The following is an 18,414-nucleotide window of genomic DNA, read 5'->3' on the forward strand; positions in this document are numbered from 1 at the left end:
TCTCTGATTAAAGGGACACTAAAGGCAAATATTAAGTCGATGTTGATTGTTGAAATAGCGGTCCAGAAACCTCGTAGTGCTACTTTTATGCCAAGGAAGTGCTTATTTTGAAATAAAATCACGTTTTTAGTGGTCCGCATCGCGTTAGCGCGCTTCAAATCTGCCGCCTGAAAATACGACTTTCATACGTCACTGCTGCCGTGCCCAACGTTGCCCGCTTTTACTGCGCGGCCGCCGACACTAGTAGCAGCAGAGCGGAAGTAGCGGGACCCACAGTAGCAACAACGGCCATCGAAGCCATCGAAGCTTGCCGCAATGGATGTGGACGGAGAACTTGACAACGAGACATGGGCTCGCGACGCTGGTCTCCAAATCAGCGACTTGAGCCCCGATGAACGCGGTATGCTGCTGAGGGCTCGTAGTGCCGGTGTCTTTGCATGCGACATTTTGTCGAACTTTCTGTCAGAGCAACTTTCACGAGCGCGCAAAACACACGCGGCAGTACGCGATCCCGAAACTACCACTGAGACGTGACCGCGTGAGCGAAGCAGGGCGCCGGGCGAAGCGCAGTTCGGCGAAAACGGAACCTTTGAACTACGCGCACCGTTCCCCATGGCAACGCCACAGAGGTTCTTTTTTCCATCAGTCAAACGGAAAGGAAGAAACAGCATTTTATTACATCTTTTGATGCACGGAAGGTTGTTTTTTTATTGCTGCTAGTTTGATTACTAGTGATTTATTGTAGGCAGACTCTCATACGTCACTTCGAAAATGTCCCACTCGTGGCGCTCATCATGTGATACATTTAGCTTAATTTCTCGGTAAGTAGGGCACTGCTGTTGATAATATTACCGTTTTAGAAGTTGTCATACATTGAGTTTTCACTTTGACATAAATTGTTATTTGCCTTTAGTGTCCCTTTAAACTCAAGGTCTGCCCCTTAGTATTTTGTTCATTCTGTGTTCGTATGCCAATCCCTATACATCTTTCTCATTAAACTAATCTCCCATTTGATCGAACAAACTTCCCCAGTCCTTTCAGGTTATTTTTAACGAGATTTTACTGCAGTTCAGAAAACTGCAGCCGCAGAATTCTCTTGCAGTTCAAATCACTTACTAGTGAACAAGTTCCCTGACGTAGCTGTGCCGGTAGTGCCTGATGTTGTGTTGTGTGGGTCTGTACTGCCTTGTCTAGAACCTTTGTTGTGTAAAAAAATTGTCCATTTAGTCAGGTAACTGTCACTTCACCTCTTTCCATTCTATCTCGTCTTGTGTGGTTGCCCCAGGTCACATTCAGTCTAACGGCACTACAAGGTCCGCCTCTTGTGCCACTTGTTGTCCTCGCTGTGGTTGGTTCTTAACGGTGTGACAACTATCTTGCAGCCACTTACCTGTGCACACCAGTCGGGAAGTGTTGGTAATCATGGGAAGCCTGACCACTTGCGATCCTGGCAACATCCACACAACTATTGAGGTTCGCTGTCTTTTACTCATTAACACTTCGCAGTTGTGGTAACAAAGGTCATGGTATCTCATCTAGTTTTGGAAATGATGCTATCCCAAGCGCCTCAAAAGCTTACTTAAAAGCTCCACGTCCTCTTAAGTTCTTTTGTGCTCCTTTTGTATTCTTTTGTCTATCTTTTTTAAGTTACATACAGGAAACAGTGTTATGAGATGGAACGAAATGAAAGAACACAGACCGCTGCGCTGCGTGTTCTTTTGTTTTGTCCCGTCTTATAGTGCTGTTTCCTGCATGTAATCGTGAACCAAGCATCCCGTATGTATACCCTCCTGCAGTCTTTTTTGAAGTTGTTTTATTTGCACAGTGGGTTCGCACTTACAGATATTAGGTGTACAAAACCTAAAACTCTATTTTGTCATTGTATGTTTGAATAGCGAACATTTTTAGAGGCTGTGCACTCAGATACAGGTATTTATCAATACCCGAACACCAGTTACTCACCGATTCCCTGAACAATGTTGTGGAAAACGCCAGTTTTATAACTCCACAACTCACCTACGAGCTTAGAGGTGCTGATGTAATTCTGAGAAGGCTGCTCCAGTTATCTTTGAAAAACTCGTATAGTATAACAGTTCTGCTGTGTGGGAATGACGTCCAGCGCTTGTGTTTGCCTTAACTATGTTTCTTGTATCGAACAGCTTTGTGTGTTTGCGAATTTACTATGTTCAGCAAAATATTAAGTTATAAATGCAACAATTCCCAGCTATCGTGAACTCTCACAGAAACTTAGAAGTTGCTGTACATTTAGAAAAGTGTACGATTTCTTGGAAATTTAGGAAGATTAAAGTATGCACTCAAACAGCTCCACAATGACAGCAGAAGTCATGAGCACGAAGATTAGATAACTCTGTGTATGTATTGACGGGGCCACGGTGTCATTTTTGAAGGAAATTGTGCGCCTGCAGTCGTCAGCTAAAGTGCTCTTTGTTTTCATGTCGCTTTCTAGACCATGCGCAAGTGCAACATTCGTTGCAGTGTTGTTGGCTTGGCGGCTGAAGTTCACGTGTGCTGCAAGCTTACCAAAACCACCGGAGGTACGTTGTCATCATCGAAGTATTTTTTTTAATGAATTCCTGAAATTAAAGTTTTCTGTATTGTACCGTATGTATAAAAAACGATAAAAATTGTCGCATACTATCTTTATTGGTGCTGTTCTCATTCTGTTCTAAAGTAGATTTCTTTCATTGAGCTGAGCCAAAGCATTCAGTCAGTTGTGCACAATATTGACGTGCGGAAACATTCTGTTAGTTTTTCTTGTTTAGTGAATCTTTTTTTTTTTTTTTTTTCAGTTGCCCTTACATAAATCTCTTTAATGTGGCCTCCTTAGCTTGTTCAGTTAAAGCAGTGCTTGGCCATGACTCGAATACAAAAAAAGTGACTCGCACACTTGTAGCCAAGACAGGTGGTCCGTACCGTACAGACGCACAAATTATCTTATGCAGTCACTACGACATAGCCTACCTTCGTTGTTAAATAAATTGGAAGGGAAAGATTTATTCTGAATACCTTGACTTGCAAACAAATTAGAGAGTACTTTAGTAAATCGGAAAAAACATATAAACGAAATCGTTATTACTTTTTCGCATCTTCTGTAATAATCTATTTCACGCTCAGTGTTTCAATAGACCAAGTATCGTCATATTGTGCATCATAGTCATGTTTATAGCAGTGCTTTTCTTAGTGTTGTAAATACCACTGTTTCTGATGTATGACAATGTATTTTCTCATTTCTTCTGACTAAATGTATTACATTTCCATGTTACTTTTAAATACCATATGCTCTAGGAAAACACAAGTGTTATTCAACATGTTGCACTTTTATACAGTCAAACCTCGTTAATACGTACCCGCTTTAAACGTACTAACGGTTAAAACGTAGTTGCGACGAATCCCCGACCGAGTCCCGTAGAGCCCAATGCATTCGCTGACCGTTTAAGCCGTAGTGGTTCGCCCCTTGCCTACCGGTTAGTGCGTACCCTGCGTACCGCGATAACTTTTTGTGCCATAAAATTTTACTGTGCCGCTCAACTTCCTGACGCCACAATGTGCCGCCAAAGGTTTTCCGTCTTTTTTGAGAAGTGCGGAGATCGGTTGATCACCGATTCCGACTTCCGTGCGATTGCGGCGACGCCTTTGCAGGTAAGCATCGGGAAAGGACGAAGGCGAGGTGGCGGCCACCGACGAACGCACTGGCATGACTTATCGCCGACAACCTTAAGTATCTTCAGCTATCTGCTCTGGCACGCGTGCAGCGCCGCGCTACTTTTTAAGCCTACTGCACGCTTTTATTAGGCGACAACCTGAACACTCTGGGCTGCCGATCGCTGCCGCCTCGTTTGCGGGGCCGTCTTCAAGGCTGAAGTTGAATTGATGGCGCAAATGCTCGGACAGGGACGAAGAACTTCAGCCATGTAACTAGCTCGACAGCAAACGCTACTAAGCCGTCATCAGGCGCGCACCGCTTTCTAGAAACGAAAGCAGATCGCTGTTGCGTAGTTAGCGTTGCGGGTCGCGGGCGCCGAGAAACCTCGCTGCATTGAAGCTATCACACTAAACGCACGCGTACGGTACAGCAAGCGTAGCGCTGTTGTAAACATACTGCACGCTTTTATTAGGCGTCCACCCAACGCGCCTCCGTCGGATACCAGGACCGCTAGAGCGTCGCGGAGTGCACATAGCTTGCATGAAGCTCGTCATCGCTGCGTTAACCGAACAAGCTACTCGCCGCATCTGTGCACGATCTGCAGCGAAGTGGGTACGAACAGCATTCCCCCGACAAATGCGCGCGTGCGGCACAGCAAGCGGACCGGTAATGACGGCGTGAGCCGAGTAGGCGACGCGCTGCACGCAACTAGCCGGGAGACGATCGGCTCCACGAGGCCGTACCGCGTTTCACTGGAACTATGTCAGTTTTTGTTTAGTAGCAGATCGCGGTTAGACGCACACACATATATCGCGGAAAGTAGACACTGTCCGTTCTGTCGCTATGTCGGTTACTGCGTTGACTGCGTATCCTGTACTTTGTAATAGTTTCGAAATGCTCTTTGGCGTCGCCACGGCGCACTATCGGGCGGTCGTGCAAGAGTGCCAGGACCTTTTCTCCACTTTGGCAAAAAGAAAGAAAAGGCCTTGCGGTGGGTACTTTAGGCAATATTTGCTGTGGCACTCTATTTCTTTGCTGGCGGTGATGGCGTACGCTAGAAGATGCAAATTTGTACTTGGTGTTTAATGCGTACTACCGTTTAGTGCGTAGTTATGCCGCGTTCCCGGCAGGTACGTATTAACGAGGTTTCACTGTAGTTGGTTTAAAATGGTGTATTATATTTGGATGTATGCTAAACATGTGTATATATGCTGGTTTTAGTGTTACTGCTGCCATGTGAGGGCCTTCAGGCACATTAAAGCTGTATTTTGCAGCTTTTTGCCTGAAGGGCCCCCAACAATTTCGTTGGAAAATAAAAGCACTTCTTCTTCTTCTGATGTTCAAAAGGAAATCATGTGAAACCTACAATTACGGGGAACATCAGGAGAACACAATTGTTTGTTTGTGTGACATAACTTCTACGAAAAGAGAGACCCTTCCCATTGTTCTTCATTCCGTAGTTCTTGAACTGCATTGACAGGAATATCGCTGTGCAACACTCTTGTCACGGAGTTGGTTTCCTTCTCATTTTTAATTATTCGCCGCTTCTTTCAGGCATGTACAATGTTATTTTGGACGAAAACCATTTCAAGGACATTCTTTTCCAGCACGCCATCCCTCCACCAGTCACGGTAATTCAGTCTTGCCCTTTGGCTTATGCGATTAGTGGCCATTGAATCCGATGGTGCGAGTGGCCTAGGTCGGTTTGAATGTCTAGTGAGGTAGGGGTGTATTCTCATGGGTGATGAAATAAGTGCATGCGAGTAGCGCTCATAACGTTGACGCAACCACCCTTCGTGGCTCTGTGCTCCAAGATGCAGCAGACTCTTGTTAAACAGACCCTGAAGGGACCAGGAAAGACATGTTCTGCTTAACAGGGCTTTCGTTTATTGCGAGATGAACAAGAGTTGCGAGATGAACAAGATGAACAGTTCAAGTATAAAACCCATCATGTTAGCGGCAGTCGTTCTATCTGAGCAACAATTCCATTTGAATGATTTACGTTTACTGAGAGGCACTGGCGTTGGAAGTAGTTCACCTCCAATGTGCCTCCAAGTTCACTCGCTCCACATGCTCGAACATACAGTGCTACTGTACCGCGTGTTGCACTGAGTGCTCGTACTGCAGAACCCTGCTTTCATGCCTGAGAGGATATTTTACAAAAGGGCATGCCGTGCATGTTGTCAGAACTAAACTTTGTCTTTCTATTCTCATTTGAACGCTCGTAAGAATCCTTTAATAAGGCTTGCCAAAAAGATGTTTTAGAATTGTATAGATTAAAAATGTTTGAAATGGAATGATGTTTCGGTAGTTGACGCCAATTTTTACATCGTGCCCTCCTGGCTCCTTTTTTTCTCTAGGGCAACGCAGAGTCGTCGCTGATCAGAATGGGTAAGGTCACAGCTATTGATCGGCCAGCTATCTGCTTGCTATGGACATCGCTTCTTTGAATGCTTCAGCAGTTTTTTGTCATTTTTCTCAGGATTTCCTTACCACCGGACAGAAACTGAGGGCAAGCCTTCTCTTTGTTTCTGGTAAGCCTGCCATGTCTTCAAACAGTAGTACAGTCGTGAACAATTCAAACACGAACAGTTTGTGTTAACCAAAATGCATTATTTCATTCTTTTTTGCACCAGTGTATGCAATGTCGGTGTGATTTCAGCTTTCACGCTTAATTCAAGGTGTAAACCATCCTTGGCGACTGCATACTAATTAGCGGTCCGAGATAAGGTTCTCGAGTTATTACTCGCAGAAGCCATTCTACTTTGCAGTTTGTGGATCACATTTCATTTGTCCATGACTGTGCATAGTAGGAATGTGTAGCGAGTCATATTTAGCCTTGCCGTATGGTCTGACTTATGCCAAGATTGTCATGACAAATTTGGGCTTCCTTTGATACTGACCAAGGGAGTAGTCCAGGGGTAGATGGAAGCTGCAAGAGATGAAAAATCCTTGGACATGAGGTCTCGCTGGAGCTAAGGATGCTACAAGTGGTCTTGTCTTCTTCGTGTGGCAGCAGTGTTCTTGTCTGCCTTGAAGAAGACAAGACCACTTGTCGAAACGTTGGCTCCAGCGAGACACCGTGTTCAATCATTTTTCAGCTCTTTGATGCTGACTCTCGCTTATTAAATGCTTGTCAATTACAGTGATTAGTATTGTCTTCTATGCCATGAAGTGTTGAGGATTATTATTATGTGCATTGTGTAGTATTCAACGTATGTAAGGTAACCATGTATGGAACATGACATTAGTATTACAACAAAATCTTTGAATTCTTTCTATCATACTATAAGTAAGAAATCCCACACTTTCACTTTGAATTGTGCTGCATGTGTGGCACAAACCACTTGAAATGCCTTGTACCATGTTAGGCACAGTTGTAGCGAGTTTTCTGATGCCATTTAATTCTGTGGGCAGGAGCAAGACGTATACAAGAGTTGAGCTCTGTCAGTGTATGTTTGAGGCCTATAATAGAAGTCAAATAGAAGTCAAAGTCAATAGAAGTCAGATACTTATTGTATTGGTACTGGCTTGTACTTTTGACTTACTGGCTTCGTTTTGTATTGATTCGACAGTCACCTGGACAGCCAGAATCCTTCGGATGGACTGAGCAAAGGTGGCTATTTCTGTCCACAGTGTAACGGAAAGTACTGCTCCCTGCCCGTGGAGTGCAAAGTGTGCGGTGAGTTTGAGACACTGCTTGACGAATTTTCCTCGTGCGTTGGTTTGCATTTGCAGAAGTCAGCGTCTGGTTACTTTCAAGTTACCTTCTTAAAGTGTTCTTTCCAGTGTTACTTCTTAAAGCTGTAGTATTTGCTCTTTTCGTTACAGTGATGCATTGAAAAATCTTTTTTCTGGCCGTGAGAGGACGGGAAGTGGGTGTCATCTCACACTTTTCATTCTGATGAGAAATCTTTGAATAATATATGTCTCTGGAACCGAGATGTTGAAGAGGGAACTTGCCTTTGTTGCCCTGACAAAGGCAAGTTTCGTTCTTGAAATGTTGACTCTTGTTCAACGATTTCTCATCATTTCAAGCATCCACTTTCTCCTGCATTTCGACTTGTCCGTTTTTGATCATTATAGTACGTGTTACCTGTTTATGTACTGTCCTTGCATCAAGGAGAGCTGTTGTTCTTGCATAAGTACTTCTCTGTAAATTATACTACGTAGTCATCCCCTATTTCGTATGCTTATAATAAAGCTAAAAAAAAACAATACGTGTTGTATGATATCTCGTTCCCGTGCAGGCTTGACCTTGGTATCAGCGCCACACCTCGCACGGTCATACCACCACCTTTTTGCCTTGGAGCCCTTTGAAGAGGTGCCGCGGGACTCGTTACCTGCAGACACGCCAGTGTAAGTTTTCTGGTTGACTTGGCATTCTGTATGTTTTAATCTGAATCTGAAGCTGCAGGTGAGCTATTTTGTACGCGTTCTGTGACAGTGCAGAACAAAACGTCACGAGAGGAAGCCGCATGGGATTGGTCGAGGTTTGTCTGACGGTCAGACGTGAGAATAGCAACCGGAAAAGGCAGTGCTGACAGTCATTTTGGCAAAGAACGGGCACAGAACGGACGGAGGGGCCATTTGTCTGATAGAATGGATACAGAATGGTCTCCAGATGACTTGGATTGGATTGAAACATGAGTGCTGGGGCCGGAGAATCAAATTAGCCTGCTTTGTGCCTGGCTTACTCCGATCCTGCGCCGATAGTTTGCAAAAATCGCAACCAGCACCCCACCACTAAACGACTCATGAAATTGCGACACCACCTAGCACCCACTCAAGACATTAACACAAATAAATTGTTAAAGTCATCGTGCTCTTCAATTGAAAGCTTTGAAAAATAATGCCTGCCAATATCGATGTTCAGCTATAATAATTCTACAATTTCTTCTTGCATTGAAAACATCTCTGAATTCCCTCGGCTCACCTTTGGCTGTTTGCTCTCTCTCATCCTCTCATGATGTTTCATTCCATTCTGTCGCAGAATGCGTACAAAATAACCTCTCAGGTGCACGCGAGATCCATGTTCGCGCATTCCTGCGTGCATCAGTGCCTCCTGTCGGCCACATTTATAAATGCTCGTCTATTCTTTGTTTTTTCAATTCCTCCATGTTATTTCGGTAAATTGGTGCTACAGTAGCAAGGTTGGAATTTCACACACAATATCTCTTTGCCAGCCATGGAAGCAAGCTCCGTAGTTTCATCAGTGCAGAATAGTAAGAAGCAAAAGGCGCACTGGACTGGCGACAAACATCGACATCAATGGAGAATGCCATTTTGTACACCTGTGTAGACCAGGAACGCAAGGTCATAATGACGTTCAGTTTGAAGATGATTTACTGTGATTGACATTACGGGTGCCGTGTTACAGGGGTATTATACAGTACCAGAGATTGTGGCTGGCAATATATTGCTGGTATAACTCATTGTTGGGCTAGTTGTGCATTGCATCCAGGGAATGTATCCAGCCAAAAACAGGCGAACACAGAAAACGGTGAAGGAGACACTGTTTCTCTAGCCGCTTTCCTGTATCCTTCACTATTTCCTGTGTTCGTCTGTTTTTGGCTGGATATATTTCCTGGATGAAATATACTTGCTGATTGTGTGACCTCTTTGGACTTCCAAATTTATCCGTAGTTCTCGGCAGCAAAATTGGCTTAGGTGTAGCACTGAAGGCAAGTCAGAAATTCATTTGTTTGATTTTTGGTAGAATTAAAGTGTTTTGCATGCAGAAGGAAGTTCGGGGTTGAGTTTTGAAAAGTAGCCCAGGTTGTAGATTACCCAGTGTGGATGACTGGATGACCTATTAGCTACAGCTTCTTATTTTTCCGTTTTCAGAATCTGCTTCTCCTGTCAGTTGTCCATATTAGACAAACATGTAAGTGCTGGAGCTGCTGTTATGTGCTCTGAATTCGTGGAATGTTACACATTGTGCACATTTCATATTGCATTACTGAACGTTCAGGGGGCTCAAATGAGTCCGTCTCTTTAGAAATGTTCCATGTCGTGAAGGGCACTTGACAAGGACATTGCTCCCGTGCATATTTCTGACACGACACTTTTGTTACGGCTTAACATGCGGCAGGAAAACATAGTATGTAGTAAGCAATTCATTTCACCGTAGACAACGTACAAAAGTTTCCGATGCATTGGCTGCTTATTGATTGTTATGTTGTATATGTTTTTTAAAACTGGTGTTGGTAACTGTTGTTGGCGGGTTTGACTATACGTACCGTGAAAACTGTAATATAGGTCGGAACGGAATACATATAAGTCGACCCCCCGACTTTGAACCACGGAAAATAAAATAATGGAACGGCCAAAGTATCAGAAGGCACCTTTACGGTGAAACAAACACAATTTCAAATGGTGCACAGTGAAAAAGCCATTTATTTACACGTGTGTTTACATGCAAGTTGCACGTGGCAGAAAGCCAGAAGATGGGCTCAAGCATTAGCTTCGTTGAAACCTCTAGATACGAAGCAGTCTGGCATCGAGACAAAGTTTTCTTCTGATCGCTGTGTGTCGTGATGTGATCATTCAGCGTCCGCCAGTAGCGAATGCTTCTGTGGTGCACTCGATCTGCCCGTCGATCGTAGCCGTGTGTGCCTCTGTAATCAGAGCTGTCGGCACCATGGAAAGCAACAAAGAAATAGTATCTCGCGAGATGGATCAGCGGGATCCCCCATGCAAAGATAAAATTTCAGTTATTGTTTGCGACTCACAGCTCTTGCTCGCATTCGCCTGCGCTAGCATCCCAACATATCTTTCACACATTTCAGACTCACAGTGCACTACCGCACTTTACACCCACAGTGTGCTACCTGATTTCTATGTGCCTTCGCAAACTTGATCACTGTTTTCATGAATGCTACAGTTAACTGTCGTCGGCCACCGATCAAGAACAATAAAAAAAAAAGCAGCTCAGAGCCCAAATAGATTCACAAGAAAACAAAAACTCAAAATGGGGCCACCCACGGCACAACACTGGTGGTAAACAAAGCGACGCCAATGATTGTGATAGCGATGGAGGCGGTTGACTTTAGTTGCCCATAGTGGCCAGACTTCTGAATTTTTTCTGCCAATGACCAGCATATAAGACGGGGGTCGACTTTCTATTGTGTTTTTTTTTTTCAACTCGACCTATATTCCGGTTTTTACGGTATACACACATATGTCATTTCAGAAAAATGTCGGCCAGCCTAGCACCAGCGTGCCCTAGTTCTGGTGCACAATCAAGCTCTGATAAAATAAACATGGATATCAATGGCAGTAAATATAAAAACTTGATTGGCCATTCTTCAGTTAAGCGAGCATTCTGCTGCTGTAATGACCCCAAGAGTATATTAAACGTGGGTTGAAATAATCTGTGCAACTAATTCCTTCACTTGCATTCGTTCCTGTGGTTCTCTAGGTATACCGGTGTGTGAAGTGCAAGGAGGACTTCTGCCTAGAGTGCGACCTCTTCATTCACGACTCCCTCCACACGTGCCCTGGGTGCGCAAGCAGGTTGCCGCCACCTGAGGCACCCTCCTGACACTGAATGAAGCTTCACAAATGAAAAAGCAGTGTGAGTGTCCTTTCATGTTGAAATTCAGAACTGTAGGGCTTATTGACTGATTGATTGTCTATTTGACGGGTGGATTAATTGAGACCAATCTATTAACTGACAGATTCATTTATTGGCATATAGACTGATTGACGGATTCGTTGATTGACTCCCACTTTTTAAAATTTCTTCGAAGACACCTCATTGGACGTGTTGCGTTAAGGGGTTCGGTTTACATGTGAAGGTTTTTGATTTGTGGCCACGTGTATGCAATGAACAACATTTCTGGTCAGATGTTCAGTGAACGTTGACGAGCCATTGTTGTGGTGGAGCAGGTCATTCCGGTCAGTCTATGATTGGCACAAGAAAGAATGCAGGTCATAGTGTGGCGGCAGGGCTGGATTATTTGCATGTGATGTGTCGTGTTAGGAAATGCGGGATGGTGAGGGCAAGGTGGTAACCGTAACTGTCATGTGAACAGGATTGCGCAATGTGTGCATGACACTTTAGTTCGCCCGACATGACCATGAGCGCTCGTGACAGGGTCACAGCACCACCTGGAAACATCGCGATACGCTATACTTGCTTCTGCCACAAAGAATACCGATTAATGTTTGTAAAAAACCAGTGACATTTTTAAAAGTTGCCAAATTCGATTCGCACTGGAATTTTACTATTCGAACTTCCCAAAAACAAATACAGTCAACGTCCAATTGAAAGTGACCCCTTCAGATTTTCAATATGATTCACCTCATTACACTCTTGTATTGCGGCAAAGCTGCCTTTCAAGCTCCGTTACGGTCGAACTTTGCCAAGAGACAGTCAACGTCCGATTGGAAGTGGTCCCTAAATTTTCAATATGCTTCACCTCATCACACCCAGGTATTGCGGCAATGCTGCTTTTCAAGCTCCGCTACGGTCGCAAATGTATTAACTCAAGAAAACGCTGGTTCCAACATGGAGATGAAAGATGTGGCTGAGGTGGGGGCTCACTTAAGGGGAGACACTGGTCTCGAAACGAAAAGTTTTATTATTGGAGATATTGTAATGAAATTGGGTGTGTATATGTATTTCTTCCTCCTGTTTTCAAAAATATAATTAGTTTTCATGTACTTCAATTAGTTATCAAATTGTGAGAGCATAAGTGAAATCTAATTAGGTAATTTCTTACGGGTCATTAAGACACTTTCCCTCAGTATTTTTAGGTTCTGTTTAAGATGCAGCTGTAGCCAAAGACCTGCCATGTGGAGCTATGCTATTTATATTGTCACTGAGATATATCATCATATAAGAACTTTCAATTGTATTGACATTGTGTAATCTTGAAATGCAATTAGCTCACATTATTGTTCACAAAATTTCATATGTTCATCTTGGCCACAAAAAAATAGCATAGCTCCACAGTCCTATTTCTTACGAATTCAACGGTATAAAATTTATCAAAATTACCTTACAAAAACATAATGAAAAGATCCGTAAGGCTGGTCAAGTTGGCAAAAAATGTGAAGCTGAGAAAATCGCGTTTGAAGATTGACACGCACTGTATAAATTTCTAAAAGGAACCTTTAACCATAAATTTTATTCACATGTTCCCCATCTGTTTCCCTTCAAAACAAAACAGAAAGTGTCTTGTTCCACCCAAGGAATCATATCTAAAAAAATTTTCCAATGTGCAAAGCATGATCAAAACCCCACCATGACAAGCGGCTGGGGGGTTCTGGAAAAGCCATGGGGTATGAGGCTCAAGCGACTGGCTGCTCATGTCTTTTCAGTCTTTAGGAAGAACCTTCTAGATGTTAGGCAGCATGTTACCCTGGGTAATAGGTTGCTATGCTTGAGAGAATACCTTCAAAGTAGTCCAGGACTGTAATCTTCAGTTGCACCCGTTTTGTGTCTCCTTGCAAGAGTCTTTTTTGTGTTGGTGCTCTTCAGATGAGTTGCATTTGCCTTGCGTAAACGCAGAGAGTCTTTTTCTAGGCTGTGGTCCCAGGGCACAGCCGAGACAAAAGTTTGAGTAAACAACATGGTCAATTACAAGGCCAGTGTAGAGCTCAATGATGCAGCCCACACCTATGTGTGAGCTCCGACCTCGCGTCATCCATGAGCCGTCGAACACAACATCGATGTTCCCTATGGGGTTCAGGAAGTCTGTATACAGCTCTTTTATTACTGCCACACTAGCAGCTTCACTTTCAGTCGCTGTGTTTTCGCAAGCTTTCACTAAACTTTTTAGGTGTCCCTGAAACGTCTTGTGGTGCAAGCCTCGGTGCGAAAGGTTCATACACGCACAAAAGTCCGAAAGGGCAGTAACACCTTTGCCTATCATCTGTATCCCCTTCATGGCCCTCATGTTGACTTCGAAGGGAGTGATGGTGGCAGTTCCGCTCACTCTCGGAGAAGAAAATTGCTTCTTCTCGAAATCACAACTGCTGCAAGAAAAAATAAGCTTTACCGCAAGGCCGTACTCCTTGTCCGTTGCCTTCCTCACGCTGAGACTTTTTGCGTCGCATTTGTCGCACTTCGCTTGTGCAAAAAAGTTATTCAAAACTTTCATATCGACGAGCAAAAAATCGGTCCCGGCGTCACCGGTCTGGCACTCCGCGCTTACTCCAAGAAGGTCGAACTTGCGCTGGGTAGCCGACTTTCCAGACAGAACGGTCTTCGTTTGCGCCGATCTCTCAACTCGCTGCGCCTGCTCCGCCGTTGAGTAGTACGCGGCATCAACCCGAAGTGTTTCGCTAGTCGAACTTGGTCCCACGGTGTCGTCAGTTGAAGTTCCCGGCAGGTCCAAAGGGTCCGGCCGCGACTCCAACTCCGCTGCCGACGGTGCACTTGTAGCCGGCGCCTTCTTGTTCCAAGCCCGTTTTTTACGGCTTCCAAAAGCTCGTTGCGTCGATGGTTTCAGACGAGAGTCTCCAGGCATCTCGATCGCGTGGAAAAACTACCGGCACAAAGTAGAGACACGGTCCGTCGAGAAACACGCACGATCGCAAAAGCAGGCGCACACAAACGGACAGCCACGGCGGAGAACCAAACACAAAGAAAAAAAAAAATGACGTGTCGGTCGCGCCAGCCAATGGGAGACTCGGAAAGGCGCGCTTGAAAAGCGCGCCGCGTGAGAGCCAATCAGTGGCCTGGAAACGACCTTCAGAAAACCCGCGACGGCGGCCGTTCTGCTTGAGCGACGCCATTTTGAGATGGCGCAAAATGTGCACAAAGAAAACAGCTTCAAATCTAGCCCAAGATGGCGGCGCTCGGCCCGCTGCAACGCTCATGGCGCGCGCGGGAAGTTCGAACAAATTTCGTCCTTTTGGGGACATTTTAGTGCTGCCGGGGTGCTTTGAAAGCCGATTTTATCGCGTTTCCCGACCGAATTTAGCGTTAGCAATTTGAGAGTAGGTGCTCAGAAGTACAAACGCCTCGAAAATAAGCTTTGCGAAAAATCGATTTTTTGACCATTTTTGACCGTTCCAAGACCCGCGTCTCCCCTTAAACGTTCTATGACAGCAAGAGGAAACGTTGTCGAGATGCGCCTCGTGGACTAACCCCGACATAACGCTGTTTACAAAAAAGTGCGACGTAGCGTAGGCAGCGTACGCTTCCGGGCGCCCCATGGGATCACAGCAGATACTACTGCCGCGGTTAAACATAAGATTGCGAAAAAAGGAAGTCCCGAAACGCTTTTATGGCATCTTTATCTCAAACAAGACAGTAATAAATTTGGCATGTCATTCGTCTACTCTGTAATTCTTTTTCGTAATTTGCCTGCGTGCGCGCAATAGTTTTCAATCGAGCAGCGCGACGGAGCCCGTTTGTCGCAGTCGCCTTCGCTCGAAAGTCGCGTGCTATGCATGCGGTTGGGCCTTTACAAAACCTGATGCGTTGTCGCCTCCGCAACGAAGGGGGAAAAAAAAAGTTCCCCGCCCGCGTCTTTCTCCTCCCGTGCCATCTCAGGTTTTAGCGGGAGGGCGTCCGCTCTTCGCGCTGCGTCGTCTGCTACCTTACAGCTCCGACTGCCATGACCGATACACTGAAATCTAAGAATCCTCGCATTTCGGGATATAAGTTCGTAGTACTGAGGTGTTGTTAAGATTACATGGGAATTAAATAACGATCGTTATTCTGAAATGTTCGTTATTCTGAAGTTCGTAGTAGTGAAATATTTTTACATTGAAACTATAAGCAGTCGGCACGGGATTTCTTAAAAGTTCGTTAATTTGAAATGTTCGTTAATGTGGTGTTCGTTGTAACGAGATTTGACTGTATGAAACACGACCCCGCCAGTCCTTCATCAACCTAGCGAAAAGAAACACTTTCCTGTTGCGATCTCATAAGAATATGCTTAGGAATCCTCTCGAACTTTTTTTCTGCAATTTCGCTTCGAAGTATTCGAGAAATATTCGAGAAATAGTCGAAAAATATTCGATTCGATTCGCACTCACACTTCAATACAGTAGAACCCCGCTGATACGTTTTTGAAGGGACTGTAGGAAATAAACGTAAGAGACGGGAAACGTAAGAGCCGAAAAACAGGAAAAACGGCAAAATATTTAGTGGTACAGAATTTTATTTCAATTCTTACGAGCAGCACGAAAATTGGCGCGCTCAGCCGCGATCTAGTCGATGGATAGAAACGCGGAGCTTAGGACGGCCTCATCCACAGAAATGTAATCAACGTATGTGATTTTTTTAACACCAACAGCTGTAGGCATGAAAGAACTAAGCACACGCAATCATGACCGGCGCGGCGAGTCCGACCACGAACCGCACGCACGACCGTGCGAGCTCCAACCAGCTCGAACTCCTCCCGCTCTCCGACAAATAACGATGATGATGAGTCTACGCCGACACGATGGCAGAAGTGAATGCCAATCTCGAAGGCCTTGCTTTCGCAAGCAATTACGTTATACACTCCATGTTTGTGCAATACAAATCTCAAAGGCTATGCTTTTGTCAATAGTAAATGCCAATCTCGAAGGCCTTGCTTTCGCGGGCAGTTACGTCATAGACGCCATCTTTGCAATTTGAATCTCGAAGGCCATGCTTTTGTTTGCATCAATTGAAAGATTCTGTTGCTTGCGCCTCTCATGCGGCTAATATTACGGTCAAACGAGGCCAAGCTGCGTGAAAATGCACCATGGCGGCTCTCTGTGGTAGTCACTCGGTCGGCTCCGAGCGCACTTCGCGACGTATCATACGGGAACGGTCCGACAGTTACGACGTAACAGCGGGGTTCCCAATACATTGTATCCTATGGGAGCTATGCCGGGACCGGCGGAAAACGACGTAACAGCCGGGAAAACGCAGCAGTGAGGAACGTAACAGCGGGGTTCTACTGTATTCGAATTCGCTTCGCACCCAAAATTTTGGTATTTGCACAGCTCTAATGTAAACCATTAGAATACATAAGCGTCAACAGCATGCCCATTGGGGCTGGTTGGTACGTTGTAAGAAGAATATAAAACAGCGCTACACAGGACGAGTAAGAATTCCCACAACAGACTGAAGGGGTTGTGTGAAACATTAAACGTGGATGAAAATATCGTACAAGTCCATGCTCGACAGTTCATCAAATTTATAATGCAGGTCGCGTACAGAATCGCGCTCACGTGTAACCGTTGCTATATCGGGCAAACAGGCAAATGCATCGACAGTTGCCTGTGCAAATAGGCAGCATCACTTAAAGGTACCCTGAGAGTTACCTTGTGACCGATAGTAACAGGTACGGTTGCAACCTCATCTTCACTGAGTGTAGAATAACTGGAAAATACCATGAACAGCTTGCTTGTGAGATTTTCTAAACATTTTGCGTTTTGACAAGCAGATGCATGCGTATGTTCTCTGTCTTTCTCGTTATCAACAAAAGAATTGGACTATATCTCCAGTGCTAACACCCATCCTTCTTTTTAGTACTACTATTTCTCTTTGTTGTATCTCTCTTGTGTGACATTTGTAATTTCCTCAGTCACCGCTTCTGGAAAATTAACATTTGGCTGTTAGTCGGCACTCTGTCCTGCGCTCTCTTACTTGTCCTGTGTCATTTTATTATATTCTTCTCATTCTAATGTAACTTGTACAGTTTGTTGATTAAGCATTTCAATTTAACTAGATAGGCAAACCACTAATTGTGCCAGCTGCCTCGAGTAGCTGCTAGAAGCATAAAAGTTTCACCCGCATACCTAGTGACATTACAACATTGCATTCTCTCTATATTTCTTTTACTTTTAAGCTTGCTGTGTCTTAGCTTGAACTCGCCGTGTGATCTAACAACATTTCTACTGCGAAGGAATCCAGGCAATGCACACTTATTTTTGTGTCATGAGGCAACAGCAGTGATGTAAATAACTACTGCAATGCTCTGCAATTACAGCATTTGAATTCATCCCTCGCCGACATTTGCGACACATGAACCACCCGGCTTCTTGCCAGAAACTGCCTAGCAGAGCTGCCGGTCGCCGATGTATAGTTCCGATCATCAGCTGCATCTGCTTCAAGCCGAGGCCCACAGCCAAGGACAAGCAGTAGTGCACTGTTTTTTTTTTGTTACGGTCATATTGACACCGATGGATGCCATTAAAACCTGATTTTGCTTGCTGTTGCCTTATGTATTATTGTGTGGCACTGTGTAGCCAGGTTCTTGACATTGCAAGAACACGGCTGCACACGGGCTGAAAGAGAAGTGGCACTCATCCCGATGTTAAAAGGTGGCGTGCAAACATGGACACAAGAGAGTAGTCAAGACCACACAGCACGGCGTTTGTGTTTTCTTGACTTCTCTCTTGTGTCCGAGTTTGCATGCCCAGTCTTTTAACATGAATACCTACTAACTAGCTCTTTTTTCGTTATGTAACCTTTTCGTTATGTTTGGTCATCACTCTTTTCTTGAACTTTCATGCATGTCTGTCTGGCAAACTGTGACGTGAGGAACGTACCATGTTCAACAAAAGCAACCTGTATGTGTATGCTTGTAAAAGGCATTGTGTTTATTGCTGCAACTGTTATACTGTCACGCCCAGTTAATCATTTACTGGTGCTTCAGGCCTCGAAAAGGACATCGAGAGCAGGCATCTGAGGGTTTTGCTTGTTGTTAAAATGGCTCCCCGTGCTTTGTGCAATAACATTTGTCTGCAGAATTGATGCCTCCTGTTAGTACCGTCGTTCCTGGTATGTTCACCTGAACATGTAATGTTAT

The 18,414-nt window shown here is 44.6% G+C and overlaps 1 protein-coding gene across 8 annotated transcripts in view; it reads left to right on the forward strand.

Moving 5' to 3' along the window:
- The window catches only part of LOC119389883 (general transcription factor IIH subunit 2), a 42,545-nt gene extending 24,729 nt beyond the window's left edge, over positions 1–17,816 (forward strand). The window contains exons 6-15 of one of the 8 annotated variants that reach the window (XM_049414565.1): positions 1,383–1,473; positions 2,468–2,555; positions 5,219–5,295; positions 6,025–6,055; positions 6,147–6,198; positions 7,240–7,346; positions 7,915–8,023; positions 9,512–9,551; positions 11,088–11,241; positions 17,593–17,816. In XM_049414565.1, coding sequence (XP_049270522.1) covers positions 1,383–1,473; positions 2,468–2,555; positions 5,219–5,295; positions 6,025–6,055; positions 6,147–6,198; positions 7,240–7,346; positions 7,915–8,023; positions 9,512–9,551; positions 11,088–11,210 — 718 coding nt within the window. In that variant the 3' untranslated portion in view covers positions 11,211–11,241; positions 17,593–17,816. The remainder of the gene's footprint in view (positions 1–1,382; positions 1,474–2,467; positions 2,556–5,218; positions 5,296–6,024; positions 6,056–6,146; positions 6,199–7,239; positions 7,347–7,914; positions 8,024–9,511; positions 9,552–11,087; positions 11,242–17,592) is intronic. The other 7 variants (XM_049414566.1, XM_049414570.1, XM_049414569.1 and 4 more) reach the window with 7 other exon arrangements.
- Positions 17,817–18,414: the final 598 nt, after the last annotated feature.

This window comes from Rhipicephalus sanguineus, chromosome 4 (assembly GCF_013339695.2).
Source record: "Rhipicephalus sanguineus isolate Rsan-2018 chromosome 4, BIME_Rsan_1.4, whole genome shotgun sequence".
Lineage (NCBI taxonomy): Eukaryota > Metazoa > Arthropoda > Arachnida > Ixodida > Ixodidae > Rhipicephalus > Rhipicephalus sanguineus.